The following is a 24,815-nucleotide window of genomic DNA, read 5'->3' as shown; positions in this document are numbered from 1 at the left end:
TGTTGTGAAGCAGAGTCTTTCCATGTAGTCTCAACGGTATTATTTCACTTTTGATTGAGTCCGTCGGGTGTCTTCGGATCTGAGGCTATCTGACGCTGAATCTGACGCTCAATATGACGCTAGCTGAATCTGAATCTGAATCTGACGCCAACTTTATACTCGTCATGAAAAGCCATTATTTCAGATTATGTTTGTTTGTTTCATACATTCTTTCCTCCAGTGGTTCTATGATAGTCTGGAGAAAGGTGCCTGTCTTGATGAGAGTCTTTACAAAGTTGTACGCCAGGTCAAAGGTCAAGGTACATCCAGTGAGTTCGTTAGACCGACATCCACACCTAAGAAAAAGTCAAGACAAAGAGCTTGTGAGTAATTAATATATGTACCGGTATTATTGTAGGAAGTCGTTGTTTGTTAACATTTTTGTTAACATTTACTTGTGGTTTTTTTAAGTGTCGTACATTCGAAGTTCAAATGAGATGAGTTGATGTGTGATGAAATGAAATTTAGATGAAGTGATCAAACACCATTTTTGGATACTCCAAAAAAAAAAACGTACGGTCATCCATGTAATATAGAATATTGGGAAATATTTGAAAGATAAATGCCAACACCATAGCCGAATCAAATTTACTAAAGTTGCCATATGGATGAGGATTGGGTATTTATTTTGGATTTTTAATTTATAAAATAATTTTATCATAGCTTCCTACTTGAAAAATTAATGTGAAAACATTGACAAAGTCTGTGTTTGTAACTCAATAAATTGCATAAAACAAAAATATGTGCAAAAAGTTTGTTATTGTACGTACAATAGCAAACTTTTTACACATTTATCACTCTTTTGCAATGTATTGAGTTACAAACACAGACTTGGCATATGTTGTTTCACATTGATTTTTCAAGTAGAAAGCCATGATAAAATTGTTTTATAAATTAAAAATCAAAAATAAATACTCAATCCTCAACCACATTGCCACTTTAATGTTATATGGATATCTATAAGCTAATAATTATATATTCTATTTTTATATTGTTTATTGTAAATTTTATTTTGTGATTACAGTTAGCAGTATCGGTGATGTTAGTAATATTAGTATGGCATCAACTATCAATGATACTGTTATGTCGGTTGATTTACAACTACCTCCACCTGAGAACCTATTTCTGGATGGATGTAAGGTAAGTTGGAGATGTGCGACTGACAGAGAGAGTGGGGTAAGGGTGTGTGTGTGTTCGTAGCTTGTAAAATATTTATCCAAAGTTTCGGTGAAGATGAGTTGGGAATTAGAAAGGGGGAGGGGAGGGTTTTGAGAAGTATGATTATATTTTTACTTCTCTCCTTCACACTCTGCTAGAGAACACTGTTCAAGATAATTTTCTCTATCATGTTTCTTTTCCCCTTTCTATATATACTCGTAGAGGGCGCTATTCATCATATTTATACATACATTACATGTTTGCTTTACCCTTCTTGTTACATTCTAAGGAAATCTAACGACTTCTTTCTTTCTCTCTAGATATTCATGTGTGGTTTCAATGTAGCTGAGCTTGAGAGACTTCAAAGAATGATCAACATTGGTGGAGGATCCAGATTTAATCACTATGGTGACAGTGTTACTCATGTTGTCATGGGGATAAAAGATGTAGAAATCATCAAGAAAATTGAAGGTTCCGAATCAAGGTAAAACAACTTGTGGTTAAATGTCTTGGGTGACTATCTGTGTTTTGTGTTGAGATCTAATTAGATATTATTCCCAAATATTTTTCTTCGTTCAGCCAAGGAAAATATGAGTGACCTAAGGGGGCCCTTTGTAACTACAAGTCGTTAGACCTCTACGGTCACTAGTATTTCTGGCTGAATGAAAAAATTGGGCAATAATGTAATTATACCATCACCATTAATATGAAAAAAGTTGGGGAAAGTAATGGCAATTTTGAGTGTTTTGACTCATATTTTGAACGCAGCAGAAGTAATATCGTAGACACACATTGTCATGACAACGACGCATGTTGTTGTGATGTAGAATGACCAGGGTATAAATTCCATATTTTTTGTTGAACCTGGTTCATGCATGGTATCATTTATATTAGTCACACTACTTGTGGATGTTATGCAAATTAGCAAATATAGTAAACGCTCTTTCACTGTATTGAATTGCCATCAGCAATATTAATGTTTAGTTTATTTCATAAGAATAGGGCCACTGCCCATCATTCGACGAAATGAGGATAAATATTACAGTAACTTTTGGAACACAATGACAAATAAAATAAAAATTACCAAAAGATAGTAACGTCTTCTCTCTGAGTAAAAACACTTTAAATACAAAGATAAATGCTCTTTCACCTACAGTACTGAGGGCAATATTGGAATGACATGCTTGACCACATTTTAATACAGTTACATCTTTTGTAGATCCAATTATTCTTGTACCAGTGCAGTGAATGTTTTAATGTGTTGTGTAAGTGATGTTCATTACTTTGTTGTGTTTTCTTTAGCAGATATTAAATTGTTCAACCCCCACTTTTGCACCCCATTGATATTTCTCATCTTGTGTCTTGTATCCATAGACCGTATGTAGTCACTGCTCAGTGGTTGGTTGAAAGTTACACAGGAGGAGAGAAGTTAGATGAGAAATTGTTTGAATACATGAATACCAACAGGTAAGGCTAGATTAGATTAGATTAGATTAGATTAGATTAGATTAGATTAGAGGTTAGACTCTCACAGCACTTAGTACTTTCCCTAAATTGTCTGTTTTTACCTTCACTTTAAGAGAGCAGCAAATCCAGTCTCCACATCTAAGCTAGTAAACTTCTCGAAATTAACAGGAGTACCATGTCCACAGACTACCAATTTCTGTCATAGGACTACCATAATTTACAGCTGGTAGTCCCATGTCCACAGACTACAAATTCTTATCATGGGGCTACCATAATTTGCAGCTTGTAGTCCTGTGTCCACAGACTACCAATTCTTGTCATGGAGCTACCATAATTTGCAGCTGGTAGCCCACTCAGGCTACCACAGATTATGTGATGATTTAAAGGATGGAAGGTTTGCAGACTGACAACATTTCAATAACACATACATTCCAAAAGAGGAACTCTGTTTTCAGTTCAGGAATATGGGACTATTGGTTGAAATTGTGAACTTTTTTTTCCTGTTTCAGTGTTGATGACGTCGATGTGAGAAATGAAAGTATTGTAAAACTGAAAAGTAAACAATCTAACAACAGTGTGAGAGACAAGAAGACAGCCAAGGTCAAACCTGTATCACATGACAACAATGACGGAGATGATGATGATATAACATTAATGGAACAATATCTACCTCAGAATACTACAGGTAAGTATTACTAGTATGTTACCATGGTAATGACTACAATATCTCCCTCAGAATACAAGTATTGTGTTAACCATGGTAATGATAGTACAATATCTCCCTCAGAATACAAGTATTGTGTTACCATGGCAATGATAGTACAATATCTCCCTCAGAATAGAAGTATTGACATGTGTTACCATGGTAATGATATAACAATATCTACCTCATACAATGTAATACTACAGGTACGTATTTTGTTACCATGGTAATGATATAACAATAGCTCCCTCAGAATACTAAAGATACAGTAAGAATTGTGTTGCCATGGCAATAACATAACAATACCTTATATATAATACTATTGGTAAGAATTGTGTTCCCATGGCAACAATATCACCCTCAGTACTGCAGGTAAAAGAGCATTTAATGTATGTGCAAATTTTTATGAATATTTGTTTTAATTGGGTCTTGTTTGTTTCATTCAATTAAAAGTACTTATGACAGGAAAATATTTTATACTAATTGCTTCTGTTACCACTCAGTGTATATCAGGTGAACACAAAAAAATGTTAGCTAGATAATTGATTGTTTGTTTTATTTGGAAAGTCATGATTGGTAAATGGTTAGAGTGGTTGGCTTGGAATCTGCAGGTTGCAGGTCCGAGCCCCATCACTGCCATTTGTTTCTGAGTGGCTAAAGTCCTTAGGCAAGATTTGTACCAATATTATGCCTAATTCAACCCAGCTGTATAATTGGGGACCTGGTAGGATATAGGTTGCAATGTGAAGGCTTTAATCCTATGTGCTTATAAAGGCTGCAATGGATTGTATGCTCCCAGGGAGTTGAGGAAGTATAACGGGCCATTGTGCCACTATAGATCTGTGCCAGAGGTAGTAATTGTAAAGCGCTTTGAGAACAGAGTGGGAAAGCGTTATATAAAAATATTATTATTGTTTGAAGTTTATTCTTAGTTTGATCAATTTTTGTTCCTCTACGTCTTTGCCTTCATCTTGTACTACAGCTGGAAATACAACTACAGAACAGAATGCAAGTAGTGTTGCCAAGCAACAGGATGATGCAGATGAAACATCAGACCAAGTTGCCATGGAAGTAGAAGATGCAGATGTTACCATGGATCATGCTGAGAAGAGAGATGGTGGTGATGATGATAATGATGATGTTGCTATGGTGCCAGGAGATGAAAATATGAAGGATGAAGAGGAGGGTGGTGAAGATGAGGGGGATATGTTGGAGGGAAATATAGATGGAATATTTAGTCTGAGGACTTTTGTCGTTGTTGGTTTCGAGGAAGAACAACGAGAATCAGCTGAAGAAATGATTACTATGAAAGGAGGTAAGGAGGAGTCATTGATGTCGTCTGATGCCAGCTGGTGTTTTTACTCGACTTTCTTTCATAGAAAAGTCTTGGTTTTGCATATCCTACCTGTACGGTAGTCTTGAAGGACTAAAACTACTTGGCTATTTATTATACCATGCACACAAGCCAAGATATTGTCATTGAACAGAAAATATGGGCCTGGTCGTTCTACATTGCGACAACCCATGTGTCTATGTCACTAGTTTTTGCAGAACTCGAAATATGAGTCGTCATTTTCAGTTTTCCAGATTGTTCATAGGTTATGCTTGAGGGGGTATAATTTATGTTATTCTCTAAGTTTTTCTACATTCACTTTCAGCCAGAAAATAATTGTAATCTAAGTGTTTGTCACTACGAGATGCTAGACTGAGGTACAATCGTGGTTCAAATCTTGCCCAAGGACTTTAGCCATTCAGGAAACAAAAAGTAGAAACAGGGTTCGGACATGCAACCTGCAAATCAAAACTGGCCACTCTAACCATTCACCCATCATGACTCCACATAGTGTTGAGGCGATAGTACTTCAAGACCACTGGTACAACGATCTTCTACCAACTGTACATCTTAGCCTGTCTCACGCTGTGCTAAAACTACCTACACTAGCAGCAAATTTCTCTATTGATCACAGTGTAATCTTTCACTCCCTGATGTGTAATTAGTGTACATTTCACCAGTGGAGTTTTAAGTAGAGTCTTCAGGATATCAACAGTGTAGGATATCTAATCTGGTATAATAAACAAAGTTGTAAAGTTGTATTGTGTTCTAGTTGCTAATTTGACATCAAATGTTAGAACTGTTTGTTTACCATCTGAGTGAAGTAAGTAAGTGTATGTTTGTCATATTATCTGTGTAGTGACTAGCCAGCCTTGGTCTTATTAACAATTTGTTTACAATTAAACATTAAGGAGTGAAAGATTACACTGTGATCAAGAGAGAAACTGGCTGCTAGTACTAGTAGGTAGTTTTAGAAGAGCTTGATACAGATTAAGAGATACAGTTGGTAGAAGATCATTGTAGTTTTAGCGCTGCTTGAGACAGGCTAAGAGATACAGTTGATAGAAGATCATTGTAGTTTTAGCACAGCTTGAGACAGGCTAAGAGATTCAGTTGGTAGACGATTGTTGTAGTTTTAGCACTGCTTGAGACAGGCTAAGAGATACAGTTGGTAGAAGATCATTGTAGGCTAGTTTCTGAATAACTAATTGTTCTCATCTGGTGTTTCCTTTTAGGTAAGATAAAGACCAGTACATCTAGAACACCTGCTGATATAGCAATAGTACCTCTGATTAGTTGCTGCAAAGATCTGCCAGCCAAACACGTAGTCAATAATTGCTGGCTACAGATGTGTTATGAACATGACGCTTTCCTACCTGTCGACAATAATGAACTCTTCCTGCCCTTTGACCTTGCTGAAGATTGTCAACCACTGAAAGATTGTGTTATATCTATCAGGTAAGTAATGGGTAGAACTGAATGTTTTTGAGAGGTTTAGTTTGATTGGTTAACAGGGCAAAAAATTGACATGTAGCCTATCTTGTTTTTTATTATGTTAATGAAGTTTCCGTTACACTTGACTTCAAATATGTCAACACTAGAGGGCAGTGCTCAAGTTCAACTTTGATTGTACCAACACCAGAGGGCAGTGTTTGACCATTACTGGATGTAGTATGAGGAAGATCACTGCAGCAAATAAAGGCATTTCTGGGTTCTGGAGAAACATTTTATGATTCAATGCTCCAGGCAAAGAAAGACGTATCCATACAGTATGGTTCTGGAGAACTGTTGTATGGTTTTACACCACATACCACTAATATGTGCAATTATTCAGGAACGTATGATCTTGAACTTGTTTGGACATACATGCCATGGCCATGACTTATCTCTTGGGTTGCAGCTGATCTGTATATTAGACACCCCCCCCCCCCCCCCAAAAAAAAAAAAAATAAAAAATAAAAAAAAAAAAAAAAAAAATAAAATAATAATAATAATAACAAAAAAACAAAAAAAAAAAATAATAATAATAATAATAAAAAAAAATAAAAAAATAAAATACAAAAAATAAAAAAAATAAAAAATAAAATAAAAAATAAAAATAGGAATTGATTCTGGTCAGGACAGTTTGTCTAAAGTGGTGTGATGACGCGGTTTTTATTTTTTCGATTCTCAGTAAACTTGTCACTGAATCCACTATTTATGGCAGTTACATTTCTTTATATTTAGTACTTTATAGCAAGTGTGTATGTAGGGCAGATGTCATTTGCTTGTTCATAATAGGCTCTGCAGTTGTCTTCACTGAAGTAGGGAGGGTTTTTTTGCATTTCTCCACTGATCTGCAGACTGCAAGGACTGGAGAAACACACACACACATAAAAAGACTTCGCAAGGGTATTTAAGTGATGCGCACTTGACCAGAAATATATATATATATTTTTGGCCATAATGGCTGTATTAATTGAACATAAAAATCTCTAATATCTTGGCACTCCCATACTCCCATACAATTACAGTTTGACGCTTTTGAAGAATTCACAGAGAGTTAGGTGGTCTGACAAGTGCAGATGTAATGTTTACAAGCCTTCAAGTTTTCATTAGATTTGACTTTGACAATGTCAACTCTAGAGGGCAGTGCTCAAGTTCAACTTTGACTATACCAACACTAGAGGGCAGTGTTTAAACATTCCTTGATTAATGCACTTTACAAAATTTTTGTGTAAAAAAAGATGATTGATTGATTGATGGATTGGTTGATTGATTAATTGATTGATTGATTGATTGACTGACTAGTGAATTGGTTGATTGATTAATTGATTGATTCATTGATCGATTGACTAGTGAATTGGTTGATTGATTAATTGATTGACTGACAATTGTATGTTTCTTTACAGTCAATATGTAGGTGTTGAGAGAGACTGCATTCAGCATTTAGCTGAGTGCCTTGGCGCTATTGTACAGGATTATTTTGTACGTAAAAAGAAAGATGACGTAACACCTAACACACATCTTATCTTACAAGAACCAATGGGTCATAAATATTTAGCAGCTGTGAAGTGGAAACTACCAGCTGTGGATAAAAGGTAAATAGTATTGATCACTAATTATTGATTATTGATCATTGGACATTGATGATTGATTATTGATTATTGATCATTGATCATTGGTTATTGATGATTGATTAACGATCATTGATGATTGATTGGTGATTATTGATCATTGTTATTGATGATTGATTGGTGATTATTGATTAATGATCATTGGTGATTGATCATTAATTATTAATTATTGATTATCATTAACATGTGATTGGCCAATGTTCACAAAAGTTCATGATTAATAAACATCCATTAATATTAATTTGTAAATACAAGCAATCCAGTTTGAAGACGTTTGAACAGAAAATACAAGACTGTTTACAGCATTAGGTATTCAGTTTAATTTCTCATGTCGTGTGTGTAACTATACTACCAAATTGCTGATAATATGATTTAAGAATCTTGATGCATAATTGCCCAATCATGTTGTTTGTCAACAATTTACATAATATGTAAATTGTATGTAAATAAGTAAATGAGCATGCTTTCAGCTCTGTACATAATATGTAAATTGTATGTAAATAAGTAAATGATGCTTTCACCTCTGTACATGTAAAGGGGTCAGAGTTCAACCAAAGGTCATACTTCCAATTTGCTAATCTTCAATTTCGCACTTCTCACCAAGTTTGGAAAAATTTCATGCCCTCAATGATAACAGCTTTAGTATTTACTACTGAGATGTTGATAAGTTGATAAAAATATATTTCTAATGTGAGATACAGTGCTAGGTTTATGGTAGTATTTTGATGTGTTTACCATCATCTCAGTAAACAGGTTCATAAAGGTTGGAACTTCATGTTAACAACCATGTTTTTACATTGAATTGATCATAGTGTGACTGCTACAATTTTCATCATGGTTTACATCATATATAAACATGTGATGTCGCACTTGTGAACGTTAATGGGGGGGGGGGGGGGTTGTCTAAATGAACAATGTTCGTTTATTGAACTTGTACGACATTGTGTGATCATCTCTAATGCGGCCTGGGTTCAATCGATAGTCATTCTTCCAATTTTTGTCATCTGTGTGCAATTCAGGGTTCACTCATTTACCTTGTCTGAATGTAGAAAAATATCAGGAGTAACATCTTAAGTATATATTTGCTGTACTTTATTGAAATCATCAGACATTACCAATACTGTTTGTGTCACTCACACATCTTATTTCACTACTACTCTATTTTTTTTTACAATTTCGTTTTTCAGAAAAATAAGTGAAATTAAGTCTTTAGTGAAAATTTCCAGATTTAATAGCAAGACTTATTTTACAGAAAATATTTGTGCATATTCAGCTAAAAATAAATTCAGCACCCTAATACACACAACTACTAATATACAAATGTTTTGTGAACTTTGAAAACTGATTACTAATATTAGAAAATTATTTTAGATTTTTAATCATTCTTTTTTTCTTCTTCTCAAAACAAGGTGGTTACTGGAATGTGTTAGGAGAGGAGAGAAGGTAGCAGAGGATGAATATATTATTGGCGAAGCAAGGGGAAATGTTAGTAAAAATACTAGTATTAATAAATCACAAAGAACTGATAGCACTGCACAAAAACGACAAAATGGACAAGATAACGAACCAAATAGTGACAAAAAAATGAAAATGTCTCCTGAAAATGATAACGGTAATAATAACACGGACAGACATCAACGAAGGACGAGTCCTCAACAAAAAACAAGTCCTCAGAAGGATAGTGAACAGAACAGTGTGAGTACGAAGACAGGAGTCGTCGAGATATCAACACAGCAAAGACAGACATCATCTAGTTCTAAGTCAGCTAAGAAAGTACTGCCAGTACCACAGGGACCTGTAGACGCATCGTTTCTGTACAAGAAAGATTTTAAACCTACGTTTGATTTGACTGATGCATTAGCATATTTAGCGACACCACCTGGTCAGAAGGGGAAAGGAAGACGAAGGAAATCCAGTTTGGTAAGTCAAATTTACCAAGCATAACTATTATAATGTTACTTTTTTTTCTTGTAATTTTTTTGTGCTTGGAATTGGGAATTTTCTGCCAATGTGAATGATTACACCTGTTATCAAGACATTAATATGTAAATTATGTCTGATTTATTCATACAGCCACTTGATGTGATGTTTTCAAATCAGATGCAGAAAGCTGTAGAGAGAACTGGCAATGGGCCACAAGAGGATGCTAGTAGAAGTGCATCCAATATCACAGATGATGAAGAAGTTTTCTTTAAGAAGGTATTTAAAGACTGCACTGTCTTGGTATCTGTGTGTAATGTGAGATATGTAAATACATGTACTATATAGCAGTACTTGTCTAGTGACTCGTAGTGACAAGGCCCCTTAGGTCACTTGTCTTTTCCATGGCAGAATGAACAAAAATTTCTGTGAATAAGATATACGTGTCACGTCAGAATTGGGGTACTGTCGACATATCAATTTTTATTTCCATGGATACAAGATACAAATCGAATTGTAACTTTTTTGTGCTTTTTGACTCTTTCCAGGAAGAGAAAGGAGTTCTTGATGGTGTTGTTATCTGTGTTAGTAAGAAATTAAGTAAACAACAGAGTGATTATAATACCATGGCAACAGGACTTGGAGCTGAGTATATATGGACATATGATAACAGCTGTACACATTTCATCTATAAGGTGAGAGAGAGAGAGGGAGAGAGAGAGAGAGAGAGAGAGAGAGAGAGAGAGAGAGAGAGAGAGAGAGAGAGAGAGAGAGAGAGAGAGAGAGAGAGAGAGAGAGAGAGAGAGAGAGAGAGGAAGGGAGGGAAGAAGATAGTGAGATCAAGAAAGAAACATGGAGAGAATTTTCTATTGCAGTCTTATCTCAGCAGTGTAAATAGCCATGTTGCTTTGTCTAATTTCATTATTATATTTAATGTCTTCAATTGATTTCAGGGACGTAATAATGACAGCAGTAAAGAATACAGACAAGTTAAAGAACATGGCAAACAGATTGTACATCCTAATTGGCTGACTGCAGTAAGTTAATTTGAATATGCAAATTATTGAAGTCTGGAGATGGAAATCTGTAGTTTTCCATTTGATTGTGTGTATGTCTGCATGAAAAAGACTATTAGAAGTGTGTAGAAATTCACAGCACAAATTTGTTAAAAACAAGTATTCATGTACCAGACAGAACATTGCACTAAGTACATATTGTTACTGTGAAAGATTTATTCATATAAAAAATGGTGCAAAACTTGTGGTAGATGTGCATTGTGAGGAGAGAGAGAGAGAGAGAGAGAGAGAGAGAGAGAGAGAGAGAGAGAGAGAGAGAGAGAGAGAGAGAGAGAGAGAGAGAGAGAGAGAGAGAGAGAGAGAGAGAGAGAGAGAGAGAGAGAGAGAGAGAGAGAGAGAGAGAGAGAGAGAGAGAGAGAGAGAGAGAGAGAGAGAGAGAGAGAGAGAGAGACAGACAGACAGACAGACAGACAGACAGACAGACAGACAGACAGACAGACAGAGAGAGAAGAGAGAGAGAAACAGACAGACATACAGACAGACAGACAGACAGCGAGAGAGATATTTTTTTTGTTGAACCTGGTTCATGCATGTTAGGTATAATACATAGTTGTAGTAAGTATTTCTGACACTTTCTTTGACACAAGATGTCCGGAATATCAAAAACAATATGCTGGAAAGTGTGTTATAACTGTTATTCTTTGATTTATTTTTGACAGTGCCATAATGAAAACAAGTATGTAGACGAATCTCTCTACCCACATACCTACAACCCTAAAATGAGTCTGGTAAGTTTATTTCAAATTTATTTTATTTCATGTTCGAAAAAAAAATGGCCAAAAATTGTGGAGAAGATGTAGGCAGAGAAGACTTACAAATCAAGTTGTAAAATGAAAACCAATGACGACAGTAGTAGTGAGGGGAATAACCTTTTTTGAACTTTGACCCTAACTCAATTTGACCTTTGACCTTTGACCTTTTCACAGTCTGTAGTAACTTCAAAGAGAAGACTTACCTGGTCAAGTTGTAAAATGAAAATGATGACAGTAGTAGTGAGGAGAATAACCTTTTTTGAACTTTGACCCTAACTCAATTTGACCTTTGACCTTTTCACAGTCTGTAGTAACTACGCAGAGAAGACTTACCAGGTCAAGTTGTAAAATGCAAAGCAATGATGACAGTAGTAGTGATGATGATGAGGAGAATGATGCAGACAAAACCAAGATGAAGGATGAGAAAGAAGAGGATGAAGATATCGAGAAACGTCTTGAAGACGAGATGCCACATACACTGGAGATACAACAAGATTTTAAGAGGCAGTTTGAAGAAATTATGACAACTGCCATGTGAGTAGAGAGACATTGATCCAGTCTCAAATATTTTATTTTAGTTTTGTTTTTATCAGAAGAGTTATATTATTTTGTTTATTGAAACACCATTGTTAGGTGTAATCACAGGGGTCAGCAAGCATGTAATTGATTGATTGATCAATCGATCAATTAATTTATTGATTGATTTATTATCAATCTTTCAACCAATTAATAAATCAATCAAATTGATTGATCGGTCAATCGATCGTCGACCAATTTCATGCTCACTGACCCCTGTGGTGTAATCATGAAATTGCCAATAAATGACTCATTATCGAATTGAACTTTGTTCCAAATACAACTTGAAAACTTTACCTGAAATTTTTACTGTACATTCAGTCTGTCAACAGACTGAACCACTATTCAGTACATGTAACCTTATACCAAGTTATGGACACTTGAACCTAATAAGGGGTCATAGTGGAAGTGCCTAGTTCCAATGTCTAGGATTTTAATTTGGTTATTAAATGACTTGTTGACATAATGTTTTCATGCACCCAAACATTGCTGTTACTGTCAAACTGTAGAGGGAATACTGATATACAGCTGTAACAATGACATTGATACATCTAGCAACAGTGTATCACTGATGCCTAGTTAACCATGAGGGGGCGTTTCCAGGTGGGGTTAGTACAGATATCGGATCGTATATTTATGTGTTCGATTGCTCAGTGACTAGTGTGCATTCAGTATAGAATGTGTACTTTACATTCTGGCTATTACGTTGCATTTTATATGTGTGCATAATTAGTTTGGGATTAACATGTAATTACATGGACTCATATTTCTAGGAGAGATATTTCATGATATTGGCAATAACAAACCAGGTAGAAAATCTTTTAACTGTTTGACAAACACTAAATCTTAACTTTTGTATCTTTGTAAAGGACAAACAAAGGAACACGGAGGAAAAGCAGAAGACTGAACAGTAAGTAAAACATATTTTTCTTCATGTGAAGTAGCAAAAACTTACTGTAATTCTTTTGATTCCATCCCTCTCTGTAAGCTGAGTTCTCAGGGTTCGCACGGTCCTGGAAAACCCTGGAAAACCCTGGAATTTCAAACCCTCCCTGGAAAGCCCTGGAAAACCCTGGAAAAATACGCCCTACCCCTGGAAAACCCTGGAAAATGATCATGTTCAATCAATCGATTAATATTGACGATCATCATGTCCATGCTCGAGCCACCCATTCATATGATTCTGAATCTTGTAAATGTGAAATCGCAAAAATATTTTCAAAGTCTTTCGCCACGCTGGGTGATGAATTAAAATTCACACCGATTGAACCCAGACAGTCAAGCGATCGTTCCACGAGACACTTTGCCCCACAGACCGTTCCTATGATTAGTTGAATGGGTGCCGCAGTGTTTCTTTCGATCTTGCGTATATTGCTACTCCGTTCATCTCCCAGTCGTCATTTCAGGGACATGATATTGTAACAGTCCCGGCCGGGGGTAACATGTACAGTAGGTCTGTTAACAAGATTATCGTAACAGTATAGCGAGTATCAAAGCATCATCAACCTCGATTAGAAATTGTTACAAGTTCGGCGCACGAGTCGACATACTACAAGCTCAGGCACTAGGCATGGCAATACTAGGGCCTAGGGAAGTGCAGTTGAATTTCCGGGTTGTGACTTTTATTTCGTCGATAAATGGGTATTTGTGTTACATGTTCTAAAAGAATAAACTACTGTTTTATGTTGTCGGTACAGTAACATTCGTCAATGGTCAAGTTGAGTTGAGAAATCGCGATGTTCCGCAACTCGTGGCATCTGTACATAAACATCGAGACGCAAGCGATGAATGTATTCAGTTATTCATAGCTCGAAATTTCGTTACGTAAATGACGTTTTTATTCAAAATTTTGAAGAAAAAAATTATTTTAGGTGACTTATAAATCTAGTAACATCAAACCATACAATAACGAGGACAAACTTTAGTTTTTGATTTATTTTTCTGGATATGTCTGAATTAGACTGACGAATGCTGCGACTCAATCTTACACGATCAATGCACCAGCTTGACGAAACGGCTACTTTGGGGGTAGGACAGAGGTTTCTCCGTTAATCTTAGCATGTAAATGTGGTTTTGAAACCAATATCTTGCATAGTGTGGATTGTCTTTAGAATGTTTTGTGACATATGGGAACTGTTGTTGATTTTTCTCGTCCACATCAGACAATTAGATGTCATTCAAAAAATATACTTTAGTGTCAACACCCCTGGAAAATGGCCAAAATCAATATGAATACCCCTGGAAAACTGACGAAAAACCCCTGGAAAGTCCTGGAATTTTGTTTTGCTTTAAGTGTACGAACCCTGGTTCTGTACTGATTTAAAAAGTTCCTCTCTCACATACCACAGGGGTGAACAAATCCACTGGTCCTGGGTCCAGGACTAGCGATTTTTTGGGGCAGACCACACAAATTTTACCTTGTACCACTAATTCTTTCAGCAGGACCACTGGATTTTTTAAGGCACTGGTCTGGGCACCACCAGTTCACAAAATGATTTGTTCACCCCTGTACCACCATCACAAAAGCTGTCTCTGAACAAGTACTCCTAGTGGTCAAACTATGTAATCTTTTGTTTTTACTAACACAATCATGAATGAATAAATAAGTAACTTTGTACTGTTTGTGTCCCTGTCGCATGGTTTTACACTGCATCGATTGTAGTGGTGTTAGTGCTACAGTTTTCATTATGGTTTACCTCATATATAAACGTGTTGATGTCGCACTTGTGAATGTCCGTTTAGGAGGGGGAGGATTTTTGTCTAAATGAATGAAGTTTGCTTATTGAGCTTGTGTGACATTGTGCAATCATCCCTTAGTAAACTGAAGGTTCAGTTACCAAAGTCGTAACTTTGTCTTGTTTATGTTCCTGTCCCAGACAGTACTGGTAATAATAGTGGTGTACATGGACAAGACCAGGATAGCAGTGCTACTGAAAGTTCTAGTGGTGCTAAGACACGGTCTACTAGACTACAGAGTAGAAAAAGTAAGTACTAACGACCGTAGTACTAGTGGTGCTAAGACACTGTCTACTCTGAAATATGTACATATATAGTTGTAACGACTAAGGTTGTACTTTGCCAAATGTTAGGAAAACAGTACAGTCATGCATCATCTGATTTTATGGACACCTTTTCCAATTTCTTTGTTTAATATAATTCCAAATATATTCCAACATCGAGGAAATATTGTAATAAATGTGAAAGAGAAAACACTTTAATGATGAATATTTTCTGAAATGAATCCCTCAGATATCAAATGTGATCCTAATCTTTCTATGTGATTTTTTTACATTCTTTGTTGCTAGGCAACTATAATGAAGCACCTCCAGAAGCCTCACAGACAGTACAGATAACATGGGACGATCCAACTGGAAGGTAAGGTTACAAAATAATGAGTCACTTAATGAAAATACCATCTAAGGTTTCAAGAAAAGGGTGACCTCATTTTAAAAAAAATGTTTTAAAAAGCAAAAACATGTACATGTAGGGTTGTCGGTGGCTGAGTAGTTAAACCACTTGCCTCTTACCACTGCGGTCGGGGTTCGAACCCCATTCAGGGCTCGATTAAATTTACCACGCTGTAAGTAAGAAGAGTGTCGTTCAGTTTGACTGTACCGACCAACGCATGTTTTCCCCGGGTACTCCGGTTTCCTTCTGCATTAACACTGAACCCATGAGGGATGGCCCTCACTGGACTTCTTGGGAGACAAGTGTTTATATACTTAAAGAACTATCCAGTATAAATAAAAGATTATTATTATTATTATTACTCATTATTTTGTTTGAAATGAATATTTTTTGTCTAACTCTGCTCACTTTATAGAGAAGAAAGACTGAAAATAATGGAAAAGCTACAAGGTGGAAACAGCATTCAAACAGAAGATGATGACGATGTACGAGATGAGAATGATAAGGAGGAAGAAACACAAAATGAAGATGAAGATGAAGAAACAGGACAAGATAATGAAGAGGAGCACAATATCTCCTCCACTCCTGAAGCTCCTCCAGTTAGACTGCCGTTGGCACGACCTGCTGTTGCCATGGCGCCAGAAGAGAGAGCGTATAAACCGCCTGAGAAGCCAAGATTTTTACTGTCATCAATGACTCAACAGGAAAAGATTGATTATAGTGGATTAATTGAGGAGTTAGGGGGTACTGTTAGTGAAACCCAGTATTATGATAGCACATGTACACATGTTGTAGTTGGTAAGTTTAATTGATAAGTTTGTGTACATGGTAAGTGTGTTGTGTTGTATGGTGTGGTGTGGTGTTGTGTTTTGGTGTGTTGTGTTGTATTGTGTTGCGTTGCATTGCATTGTACGATGGTCATTGAGTTAGGGAGTACTGCTAGTGAGACTCAGTTCTGTGACAGTACGTGTACTCATGCATGTTGATGGTAGATATAAGTTTGTGTACATATGGTAAGTGTGGTGTGTTGTGTTGTGTTGCAATGTGTTATGTAGAATTGTCTTGTGCTGTGCTCTACTGTGCTATGTTGTGTTGTATTGTGTCATATCATGTCGTGTTGTGTTGTGTTGTGTTGTGTTGTGCTGTGCTGTGCTGTGTTGTGTTGTGTTGTGTTGTGTTGTGTTGTGTTGTGCTGTGTTGTGTTGTGTTTTGTAGTCATACAACTAGGTGTAAATATATAATAAGAAAACACATGAATTACTATTTCTTTGTGTGTAATAATCATTACCTGTATGTACACATACACATACATGAATTATCCTATTTTTAGGATGACCCTGGATGAGTTCTTGTTAAAAACGATATAAGATTTGTTAGCTAGAATGTTCACGTCACTGGTGTTGTGCTGCAGTAACTCCTACAGTAGATGAGAGCTGGTGCAGTAGTCACAGCACCAGTGACATTGATACATTACTAACAGATTTCATATACATGTAGTTTTTACCTTGAACTCGCTACATGTCTTACATCATTACTTTTCTTTCCTCACCTAGGTAACCCCATATCTTACATCATTAACTTTCTTTTCTCACCTAGGTAACCCCATATCTTACATCAATACCTTTCTTTCCTCACCTAGGTAACCCCATATCTTACATCATTAACTTTCTTTCCTCACCTAGGTAACCCTACTCGTAATGAGAAGTATTTAGCAGCCCTAGCTTCTGGTAAATGGGTTCTACATAAATCTTACTTAGAGGCTTGCAGACAATCACGAGAATTTGTACAGGTGAGTGTAATATGGTATTATACACTTATTGCTAGCTATGGGGTTACTATGGGGTTAATATGTTGTTACTATGTGGTTACTATGTGGTTACTATGTGGTTACTATGTGGTTACTATGGGGTTACTATGTGGTTACTATGTAGTTACTATGTAGTTACTATGTGGTTACTATGTAGTTACTATGTAGTTACTATGTGGTTACTAGTAAACATCTGTAACAATGGATTTCGATTTAGTAACACAATCACCCAAGATAGCAACAATGTCTTTTCTTGTTGTTTGAACCGCGTTAACGTCAACATTAGATCAGCGGTAAAAATCAAAGTGTACAAGTAGAATTTGATGATGATAAATAAATACAATATGTACAACTTGTCCACTGCATTGAATCGACACAGCGCCCTCAGTGACTGAATCGACACTGCGCCCTCAGTGACTGAATCGACACTGCGCCCTCAGTGACTGAATCGACACAGCGCCCTCAGTAACTGTTGTCAGTCATGATATCGATGTCATTGTTTATTACAGGAGGAAGACCATGAGTGGGGTAGTGCAACTGACATCCAGAAACTACCATTACAGACTGCTAAACTAGCACTAGCAGCTACAAGATGGAGAAAACGTCTACAAGATGCTAGACAAGTAAGTAACATTGGTTGTAACTTACAGCTGTGGAATAAATAGCGTTAATTTTACATGTATGGAGTGAGCTAAGGAAAAAATTTCATGTAACATTCTACAACTGTGGAATAAATAGCGTAGACTTTGTACGGCGTGAGCTAAGGAAAGGCTTCATGTAACATTGTACAACTGTGGAATAAATAGCGTTGATTTTACTTGTATAACGTGAGCTATTGAAAGACTTTGCTTGTGCCTCTTTACAGCTAACATAATGATGGCTTGGTCTTTTACTTCTGTAACATGACATTTATTACACACCCTCAGACAACTTCTAATACAAGAGAAATAATTACATAGGTGCCATGCACAGTGGGAATGTAGAAGTCAAGTTCAAATGTTGATTATCAGTTATAAAATAAACAATTGCAGCCATTAAAATCAACAAGTCTGTGTGTAACGTTTTCATTAGAAGACTGTTTCTACTGCACTATGAAAGAATAGCAATGCTTATCAGTGTTCAGTGTTCAATGTGATTGGGTAAAGGATCCTGCTGTGTTTATTGTGTCTCTGTTATTGTTAGTCGAAGGTTGAAATATGTCTAGCTCTGTGTCAAAAATATACTGGCCATGAGTGAAACACCAAGCCAACATCATTTTAGCTGTAATGTCCCATGAGTGAAACACCAAGCCTACCTCATTTTAGCTGTAATGTCCCATGAGTGAAACACCAAGCCTACCTCATTTTAGCTGTAATGTCCCATCAGTGAAACACCAAGCCTACATCATTTTAGCTGTAATGTCCCACAAGTGAAACACCAAGCCTACATTATTTCAGCTGTAATGTTTATAATCTGTGTATTTCCAGAGTACAGATAGAAGTGTGCAGGTTGGAGCGTTTGCAGGCTGGAAAGTAATTCTATGTGTTGATGTCCAAAGAGAACATGGCTTTAAAAGACTACTGCAGGCTGGAGCTGCACAAGTTATTCACTCAAGGTAAGGCGTACAAAAAATTGTGTGGTTCCAATTACATTTAATTTAAAATCGATTGGGTAGGTAGATTTTTTATTTTATTTTATTATATATTTTTTTTCATGTGTGAGTGTCAGGGTTTACATTGTTTTCCAAATGGTCTCTGTGTTATTTATTTCTTCCTATCAGATGTACAGCCATTACAGATTGGAAGAATAGTTTTATATTGTCTTTTTAAGTTGATGTCAGTTTCCACACACACTATTTCTTGCGTGAGTTCACGATTAGCGCGATTTTATTATTATTTTTCTTAAATACTTAAAAAAAAGTAACCGGAACCAAACAATTATTTTTATTAGGCCTTATGTAAACTAAAAGTGAATTACAGAGAGCATTAAAAAATTTATAAGACTTAAAAAAAGTTTTTATATTAAAAAAAAAAAAAAAAAAAAAAAAACACTTCAGGGGGCTGGTGCCAGTCTAAAAATAACTCAGAAAGTGACTTCAAATGAGTTGTATGTTTGAACCAGAAAGTGGATCATTATGTCTTGAATGTGTATACTAATAGTTATTGTGTGTTTGTTTTGTGTTTCATTTCCAAGGCCACCATTTACAACCATAGAGGGTGCCAGTCATGCATTCCTAGATATGAACAAAATAAGGAAGTCTGCAGAAAAACTGGTAGGTATCAAAAACACATTTAATTAAAGTGGCACACGCTGAGTTTATAAACTTTGTTTTACTCAAGTTAAAATACTTTAATAAAAACTTTGATTAAACTTTTCCAGTATAATGTTAATGTCGATAGATGCCTTCTATGACATTACAATTGACTTCTGGCATTGTTAGAACAGTTGATTACCCAGTATGATTTCCGTGACATTTTTTGATATGTATAAAAAATTATGTCATCGGATTGTTTATGGGTTATATTCTAATACCAGGTTTGAGTTCAGTTAATTGCAAGTGATGGTTAAGTATACATCAGTAAGTAGAATACTGTGAGTACCTTTTAATTACAAGTGATGGTTAAGTATACATCAGTAAGTAGAATGCTGTGAGTACCTTTTAATTACAAGTGATGGTTAAGTATACATCAGTAAGTAGAATACTGTGAGTACCTTTTAATTACAAGTGATGGTTAAGTATACATCAGTAAGTAGAATACTGTGAGTACCTTTTAATTACAAGTGATGGTTAAGTATACATCAGTAAGTAGAATACTGTGAGTACCTTTTAATTACAAGTGATGGGTTAGTATACATCAGTAAGTAAAATACTGTGAGTACCTTTTAATTACAAGTGATGGTTAAGTATACATCAGTAAGTAGAATACTGTGAGTACCTTTTAATTACAAGTGATGGTTAAGTATACATCAGTAAGTAGAATACTGTGAGTACCTTTTAATTACAAGTGATGGTTAAGTATACATCAGTAAGTAGAATACTGTGAGTACCTTTTAATTGCAAGTGATGGTTAAGTATACATCAGTAAGTAGAATACTGTGAGTACCTTTTAATTGCAAGTGATGGTTAAGTATACATCAGTAAGTAGAATACTGTGAGTACCTTTTAATTACAAGTGATGGTTAAGTATACATCAGTAAGTAGAATACTGTGAGTACCTTTTAATTACAAGTGATGGTTAAGTATACATCAGTAAGTAGAATACTGTGAGTACCTTTTAATTACAAGTGATAGTTTAAGTATACATCAGTAAGTAGAATACTGTGAGTACCTTTTAATTACAAGTGATAGTTTAAGTATACATCAGTAAGTAGAATACTGTGAGTACCTTTTAATTACAAGTGATGGTTAAGTATACATCAGTAAGTAAAATACTGTGAGTACCTTTTAATTACAAGTGATGGTTAAGTATACATCAGTAAGTAGAATACTGTGAGTACCTTTTAATTACAAGTGATGGTTAAGTATACATCAGTAAGTAGAATACTGTGAGTACCTTTTAATTACAAGTGATAGTTTAAGTATACATCAGTAAGTAGAATACTGTGAGTACCTTTTAATTACAAGTGATGGTTAAGTATACATCAGTAAGTAGAATACTGTGAGTACCTTTTAATTACAAGTGATGGTTAAGTATACATCAGTAAGTAGAATACTGTGAGTACCTTTTAATTACAAGTGATGGTTAAGTATACATCAGTAAGTAGAATACTGTGAGTACCTTTTAATTGCAAGTGATGGTTAAGTATACATCAGTAAGTAGAATACTGTGAGTACCTTTTATATGAAGAAGAAAATTACATCCCGAAAACTTATAAACTCAGCTTGTGCCCCTTTGAGCAAGGAGTTGGTAACTTTAAAGGGACTACCATATGTTAATTGCTAACCCTTCATATTTTTGCTTACTAGGGTGAGATGGAAGACTTAGTTGATAATAGTGTTCTGTGTTTAGACCAGAATACATAGCAGATTATATAATGTTAGATCCCTAACCCTTATTGATATCTTTGCTTACTAGGTTGAGATGGAAGACTTAGTTTATAATAGTGTTGTGTGTTTAGATGAGAATATATAGCAGATTACTATGTGTTAAGAACAAAATGCATAGCAGATTATCTAATGTAAGATCCATAACCCTTCTTCATATCTTTGCTTACTAGGTTGAGATGGAAGACTTAGTTGATAATGGTGTTCGTTGTTTAAAACCAGAATACATAGCAGATTATCTAATGTTAGATCCGTTACCTGAACCAGATAGATACTATGTTGATGAAGCTAGAGTTATTATGAACTGGTGAGTTTGTTTGGAGGTAAGAACTAAGAAGAGTAAAGATTCATTGATTGGGACATATGTAGAACAGTCTTGACTGGTAGCTGTATAAGGAACGATCACACAATGTCACACAAGCTCAATAAGCAAACTTCATTCATTTAGGGGGAGGGGGACTGGCGTCAATGTAATAACGGAACTTCATTTTCACACTTATAACCAAATTGCGACGTAAAACTTTTACTCCTTCAGTGATAATAGCTTTTGTATTTACTACTGAGATGTTCATAAGTTGATAAAAATTTACTTCTAATGTGAGATATTGTGCTGGGATTCTGTAGTTTTTAAATGTGTTTACAATCATGTTTTTACATTACATCGATTGTAGTGGTGTGACCGCTGCAGTTTGCATCATAGTTTACATCATAGAATGTTTGATGTCGCACTTGTGAACGTTTGTTTAGGGAGAGGGGGAGGAGTTTTCAACTTTGTGTGACATTGTACGATTGTCCCTAAGTGTGCTAGGGAGTCATACTATAGCAAACACAGAACAGTTTCAACTGATTGTAGATGATGCAAATCTACTTCATGCTAGGGGATCTTACCATATCCACTGATAGCAAATGTTACAAATTTAGTTCATACTAGGGAGTCTTCCCACAAACATAAGTTGCATGAAGATGAGATAAATCATATTATACTAGGGAGTCCTAATTTGATCCAAAACCTACTACTAACCATAACTACTGGTACTAAGCCCCCTAGCTTGAATAGAAATACGATTCTACTGTACAGATGGTCGACTGTTCTACATTTGTACCAATTAATTGATTGTTATGTAGCAATATTTGCGATTCATTATATTGTTAAACAATCTTCGGTACTTGAAAGTCATTTTATGATGCCAAAAAATGTGATTTTTCATGTTTATTGCAGTAAATATTTTATGTTAGTTTACAATTTTGTATTGTACCGTTCACGCTGATATTACATATTTTTATTTATTACATAATCTGCATAATTTTATACAATTTAGAGTTCATATGATTTACATTATGTCCAATTTGATTGGCACTTCCATCAACCAATCACCACTTACATCTCATATAACTTATTTTGTGCCCAATTTGATTGGCATTTACATTAACCAAACACCACAAGACTTGCGCAATGCCCAATTTGATTGGCACTTCTATCAATGAAACACCAGAATTCATATCATTAATATGCAATGTCAAGTTTCATTTGCATTTTCATCAACCAATCACCACATGACTTATGTAGTGCCCAATTTGATTGACACTTCCATCAACCAATCAACAGAGTTCACAGGATTTGTACAATGTCCAATTTGATTGACATTTCTATCAACCAATCACCTCACGACTTATGCAGTGCCCAATTTGAGTGACACTTCCATCAACCAATCAACAGAGTTCACATGATTTATAGAATGTCAAATTTGAGTGACATTTCTATCAACCAATCACCACACGACTTATGCAGTGCCCAATTTGATTGACACTTCCATCAACCAATCAACAGAGTTCACATGATTTATAGAATGTCAAATTTAAGTGACATTTCTATCAACCAATCACCACACGACTTACGCAGTGCCTAATTTGATTGACACTTCCATCAACCGATCACCACATACAGAAATGATAAACAAATCTAAAATCCTAACACAAATATTAAATATAATTTTTAAACTATTTTTTACACTCTTTAGTTTGGCGTCATCTTCATCGATGAAAAGAAAAGCATCAGAAATTGGCACACCATCCAAACGATCAAGAAGACATTAACATGTATCTATAGTGACTCCGCCCCCTTTCTTGTCGAATTCTGTTTTATAACATGATAGAGTTTCCTCATTGGAGTTAGGCAGTACAAACGGGTTACATGGGTATCTCACTAATGAGACACATTTATTCCTCAGACACATCTCAGCTCTGAAAAATCAATAACAGAGACACAATAAACACAGCAGGATCCTTTTACCCAATCACATTGAACACTGATAAGCATTGCTATTCTTACACTGAGCAGGAGAAACAGGCTTCTAATGAAAACATTACACATAGACTTGATGATTTTAATGGCTGCAATTATTTACTTTCCAACTCATAATCAATTTACTTGTATCCACTTGTATATTCCAATTGTGTTGGGGCATCTCTGTAATTATTTATTTTTTGCAGTTAAAATTATCTGATTGGGTGTACGAAATGTCTTGTTCCATGAGTGAAATGCTAGTAATCCTTGTTATACATTATTGTATGACGACCAAAGGTTCTCATTACTTATGAGTTACATTTCGTCTGTTCAGGTTGATAGGATTTGTCGAATTGTCATTTGCTGGCTTTACCGTAACCCTGTTTGTACTGTAAGTGTTTGTTGAGAGACGTCCAAGTTTCATTCACGAGAACAAGCAGAAGTTGATTTGTTACTTGTATTCAGTGTTGTCGCTAAATTTTTTCCACAAGATGGTGTACATGTTGTTGCTAGAAATTTTCCACAAGATGGCTTACATGCTGTTGCTAGAAATTTTCCACAATATAGCGTACGTGTTGTCACTAGAAATTTTCCACAAGATGGCGTACACATTGTCGCTCAAAATTTTCCACAAGATGGCGTAGCGATCTGTTGTTGCTAGAAATTTTCCACAATATGGCATACGTGTTGTCACTAGAAATTTTCCACAAGATGGCGTACACATTGTCGCTCCAAGATGGCGTAGCGATCTGTGACATCTTGACCTTTAAGAAATAAACCTTCAATTTTATTCACTTCATTAAATTTATGGAACATATTCCCCCCAAAAATTAATGAACTATATCTTTTGTAACATATTACTATGGAAGAAGTCAATCTCACAACATCGTCGTAAACCACAGCATCTTTTACGGTACCGTCCGAGGTGCACCGCTGAAGAAATAACAGCTCTGGTTTGCGAGCCTGTCTCACAGTAACTTGATGTACAGTAACACCTACTTCCAGGCTGCCATATTGTATGTTGATTAAACACATTCCAAAAATTAATTAACTTTTGTAAAATGCAACTATTGATCATTTTTGGCTCATTTTCTTACAAAGTTACGTCCTAAGATGTTTTCCACATTTCAAGGACTCTAATTAAAAATTCTA

General features: G+C 35.6%; 1 protein-coding gene across 1 annotated transcript in view; it reads left to right on the top strand.

Annotated features, from left to right (window-relative positions):
- LOC144449895 (DNA topoisomerase 2-binding protein 1-A-like) overlaps positions 1-23,764 on the top strand; it is a 56,011-nt gene extending 32,247 nt beyond the window's left edge. Inside the window, exons 9-32 of the mRNA XM_078140441.1 lie at positions 221-362; positions 1,064-1,179; positions 1,518-1,681; positions 2,572-2,664; positions 3,174-3,349; positions 4,350-4,682; positions 5,936-6,158; positions 7,592-7,780; positions 9,226-9,736; positions 9,890-10,015; positions 10,285-10,431; positions 10,690-10,773; positions 11,472-11,544; positions 11,876-12,098; positions 13,010-13,050; positions 15,017-15,124; positions 15,446-15,515; positions 15,964-16,346; positions 17,231-17,337; positions 17,865-17,978; positions 18,822-18,949; positions 19,528-19,606; positions 21,553-21,702; positions 23,398-23,764. Of these exons, the coding sequence (XP_077996567.1) occupies positions 221-362; positions 1,064-1,179; positions 1,518-1,681; positions 2,572-2,664; positions 3,174-3,349; positions 4,350-4,682; positions 5,936-6,158; positions 7,592-7,780; positions 9,226-9,736; positions 9,890-10,015; positions 10,285-10,431; positions 10,690-10,773; positions 11,472-11,544; positions 11,876-12,098; positions 13,010-13,050; positions 15,017-15,124; positions 15,446-15,515; positions 15,964-16,346; positions 17,231-17,337; positions 17,865-17,978; positions 18,822-18,949; positions 19,528-19,606; positions 21,553-21,690 (3,768 nt within the window). The 3' untranslated portion in view covers positions 21,691-21,702; positions 23,398-23,764. The remainder of the gene's footprint in view (positions 1-220; positions 363-1,063; positions 1,180-1,517; positions 1,682-2,571; positions 2,665-3,173; positions 3,350-4,349; positions 4,683-5,935; positions 6,159-7,591; positions 7,781-9,225; positions 9,737-9,889; positions 10,016-10,284; positions 10,432-10,689; positions 10,774-11,471; positions 11,545-11,875; positions 12,099-13,009; positions 13,051-15,016; positions 15,125-15,445; positions 15,516-15,963; positions 16,347-17,230; positions 17,338-17,864; positions 17,979-18,821; positions 18,950-19,527; positions 19,607-21,552; positions 21,703-23,397) is intronic.
- The last annotated feature ends 1,051 nt before the right edge of the window (positions 23,765-24,815 follow it).

The sequence above is a fragment of the Glandiceps talaboti genome, chromosome 19 (genome assembly GCF_964340395.1).
Source record: "Glandiceps talaboti chromosome 19, keGlaTala1.1, whole genome shotgun sequence".
Lineage (NCBI taxonomy): Eukaryota > Metazoa > Hemichordata > Enteropneusta > Spengelidae > Glandiceps > Glandiceps talaboti.
The sequence above is the reverse complement of the archived record's forward strand: the minus strand, read 5'-3'. Positions and strand labels throughout refer to the sequence as shown.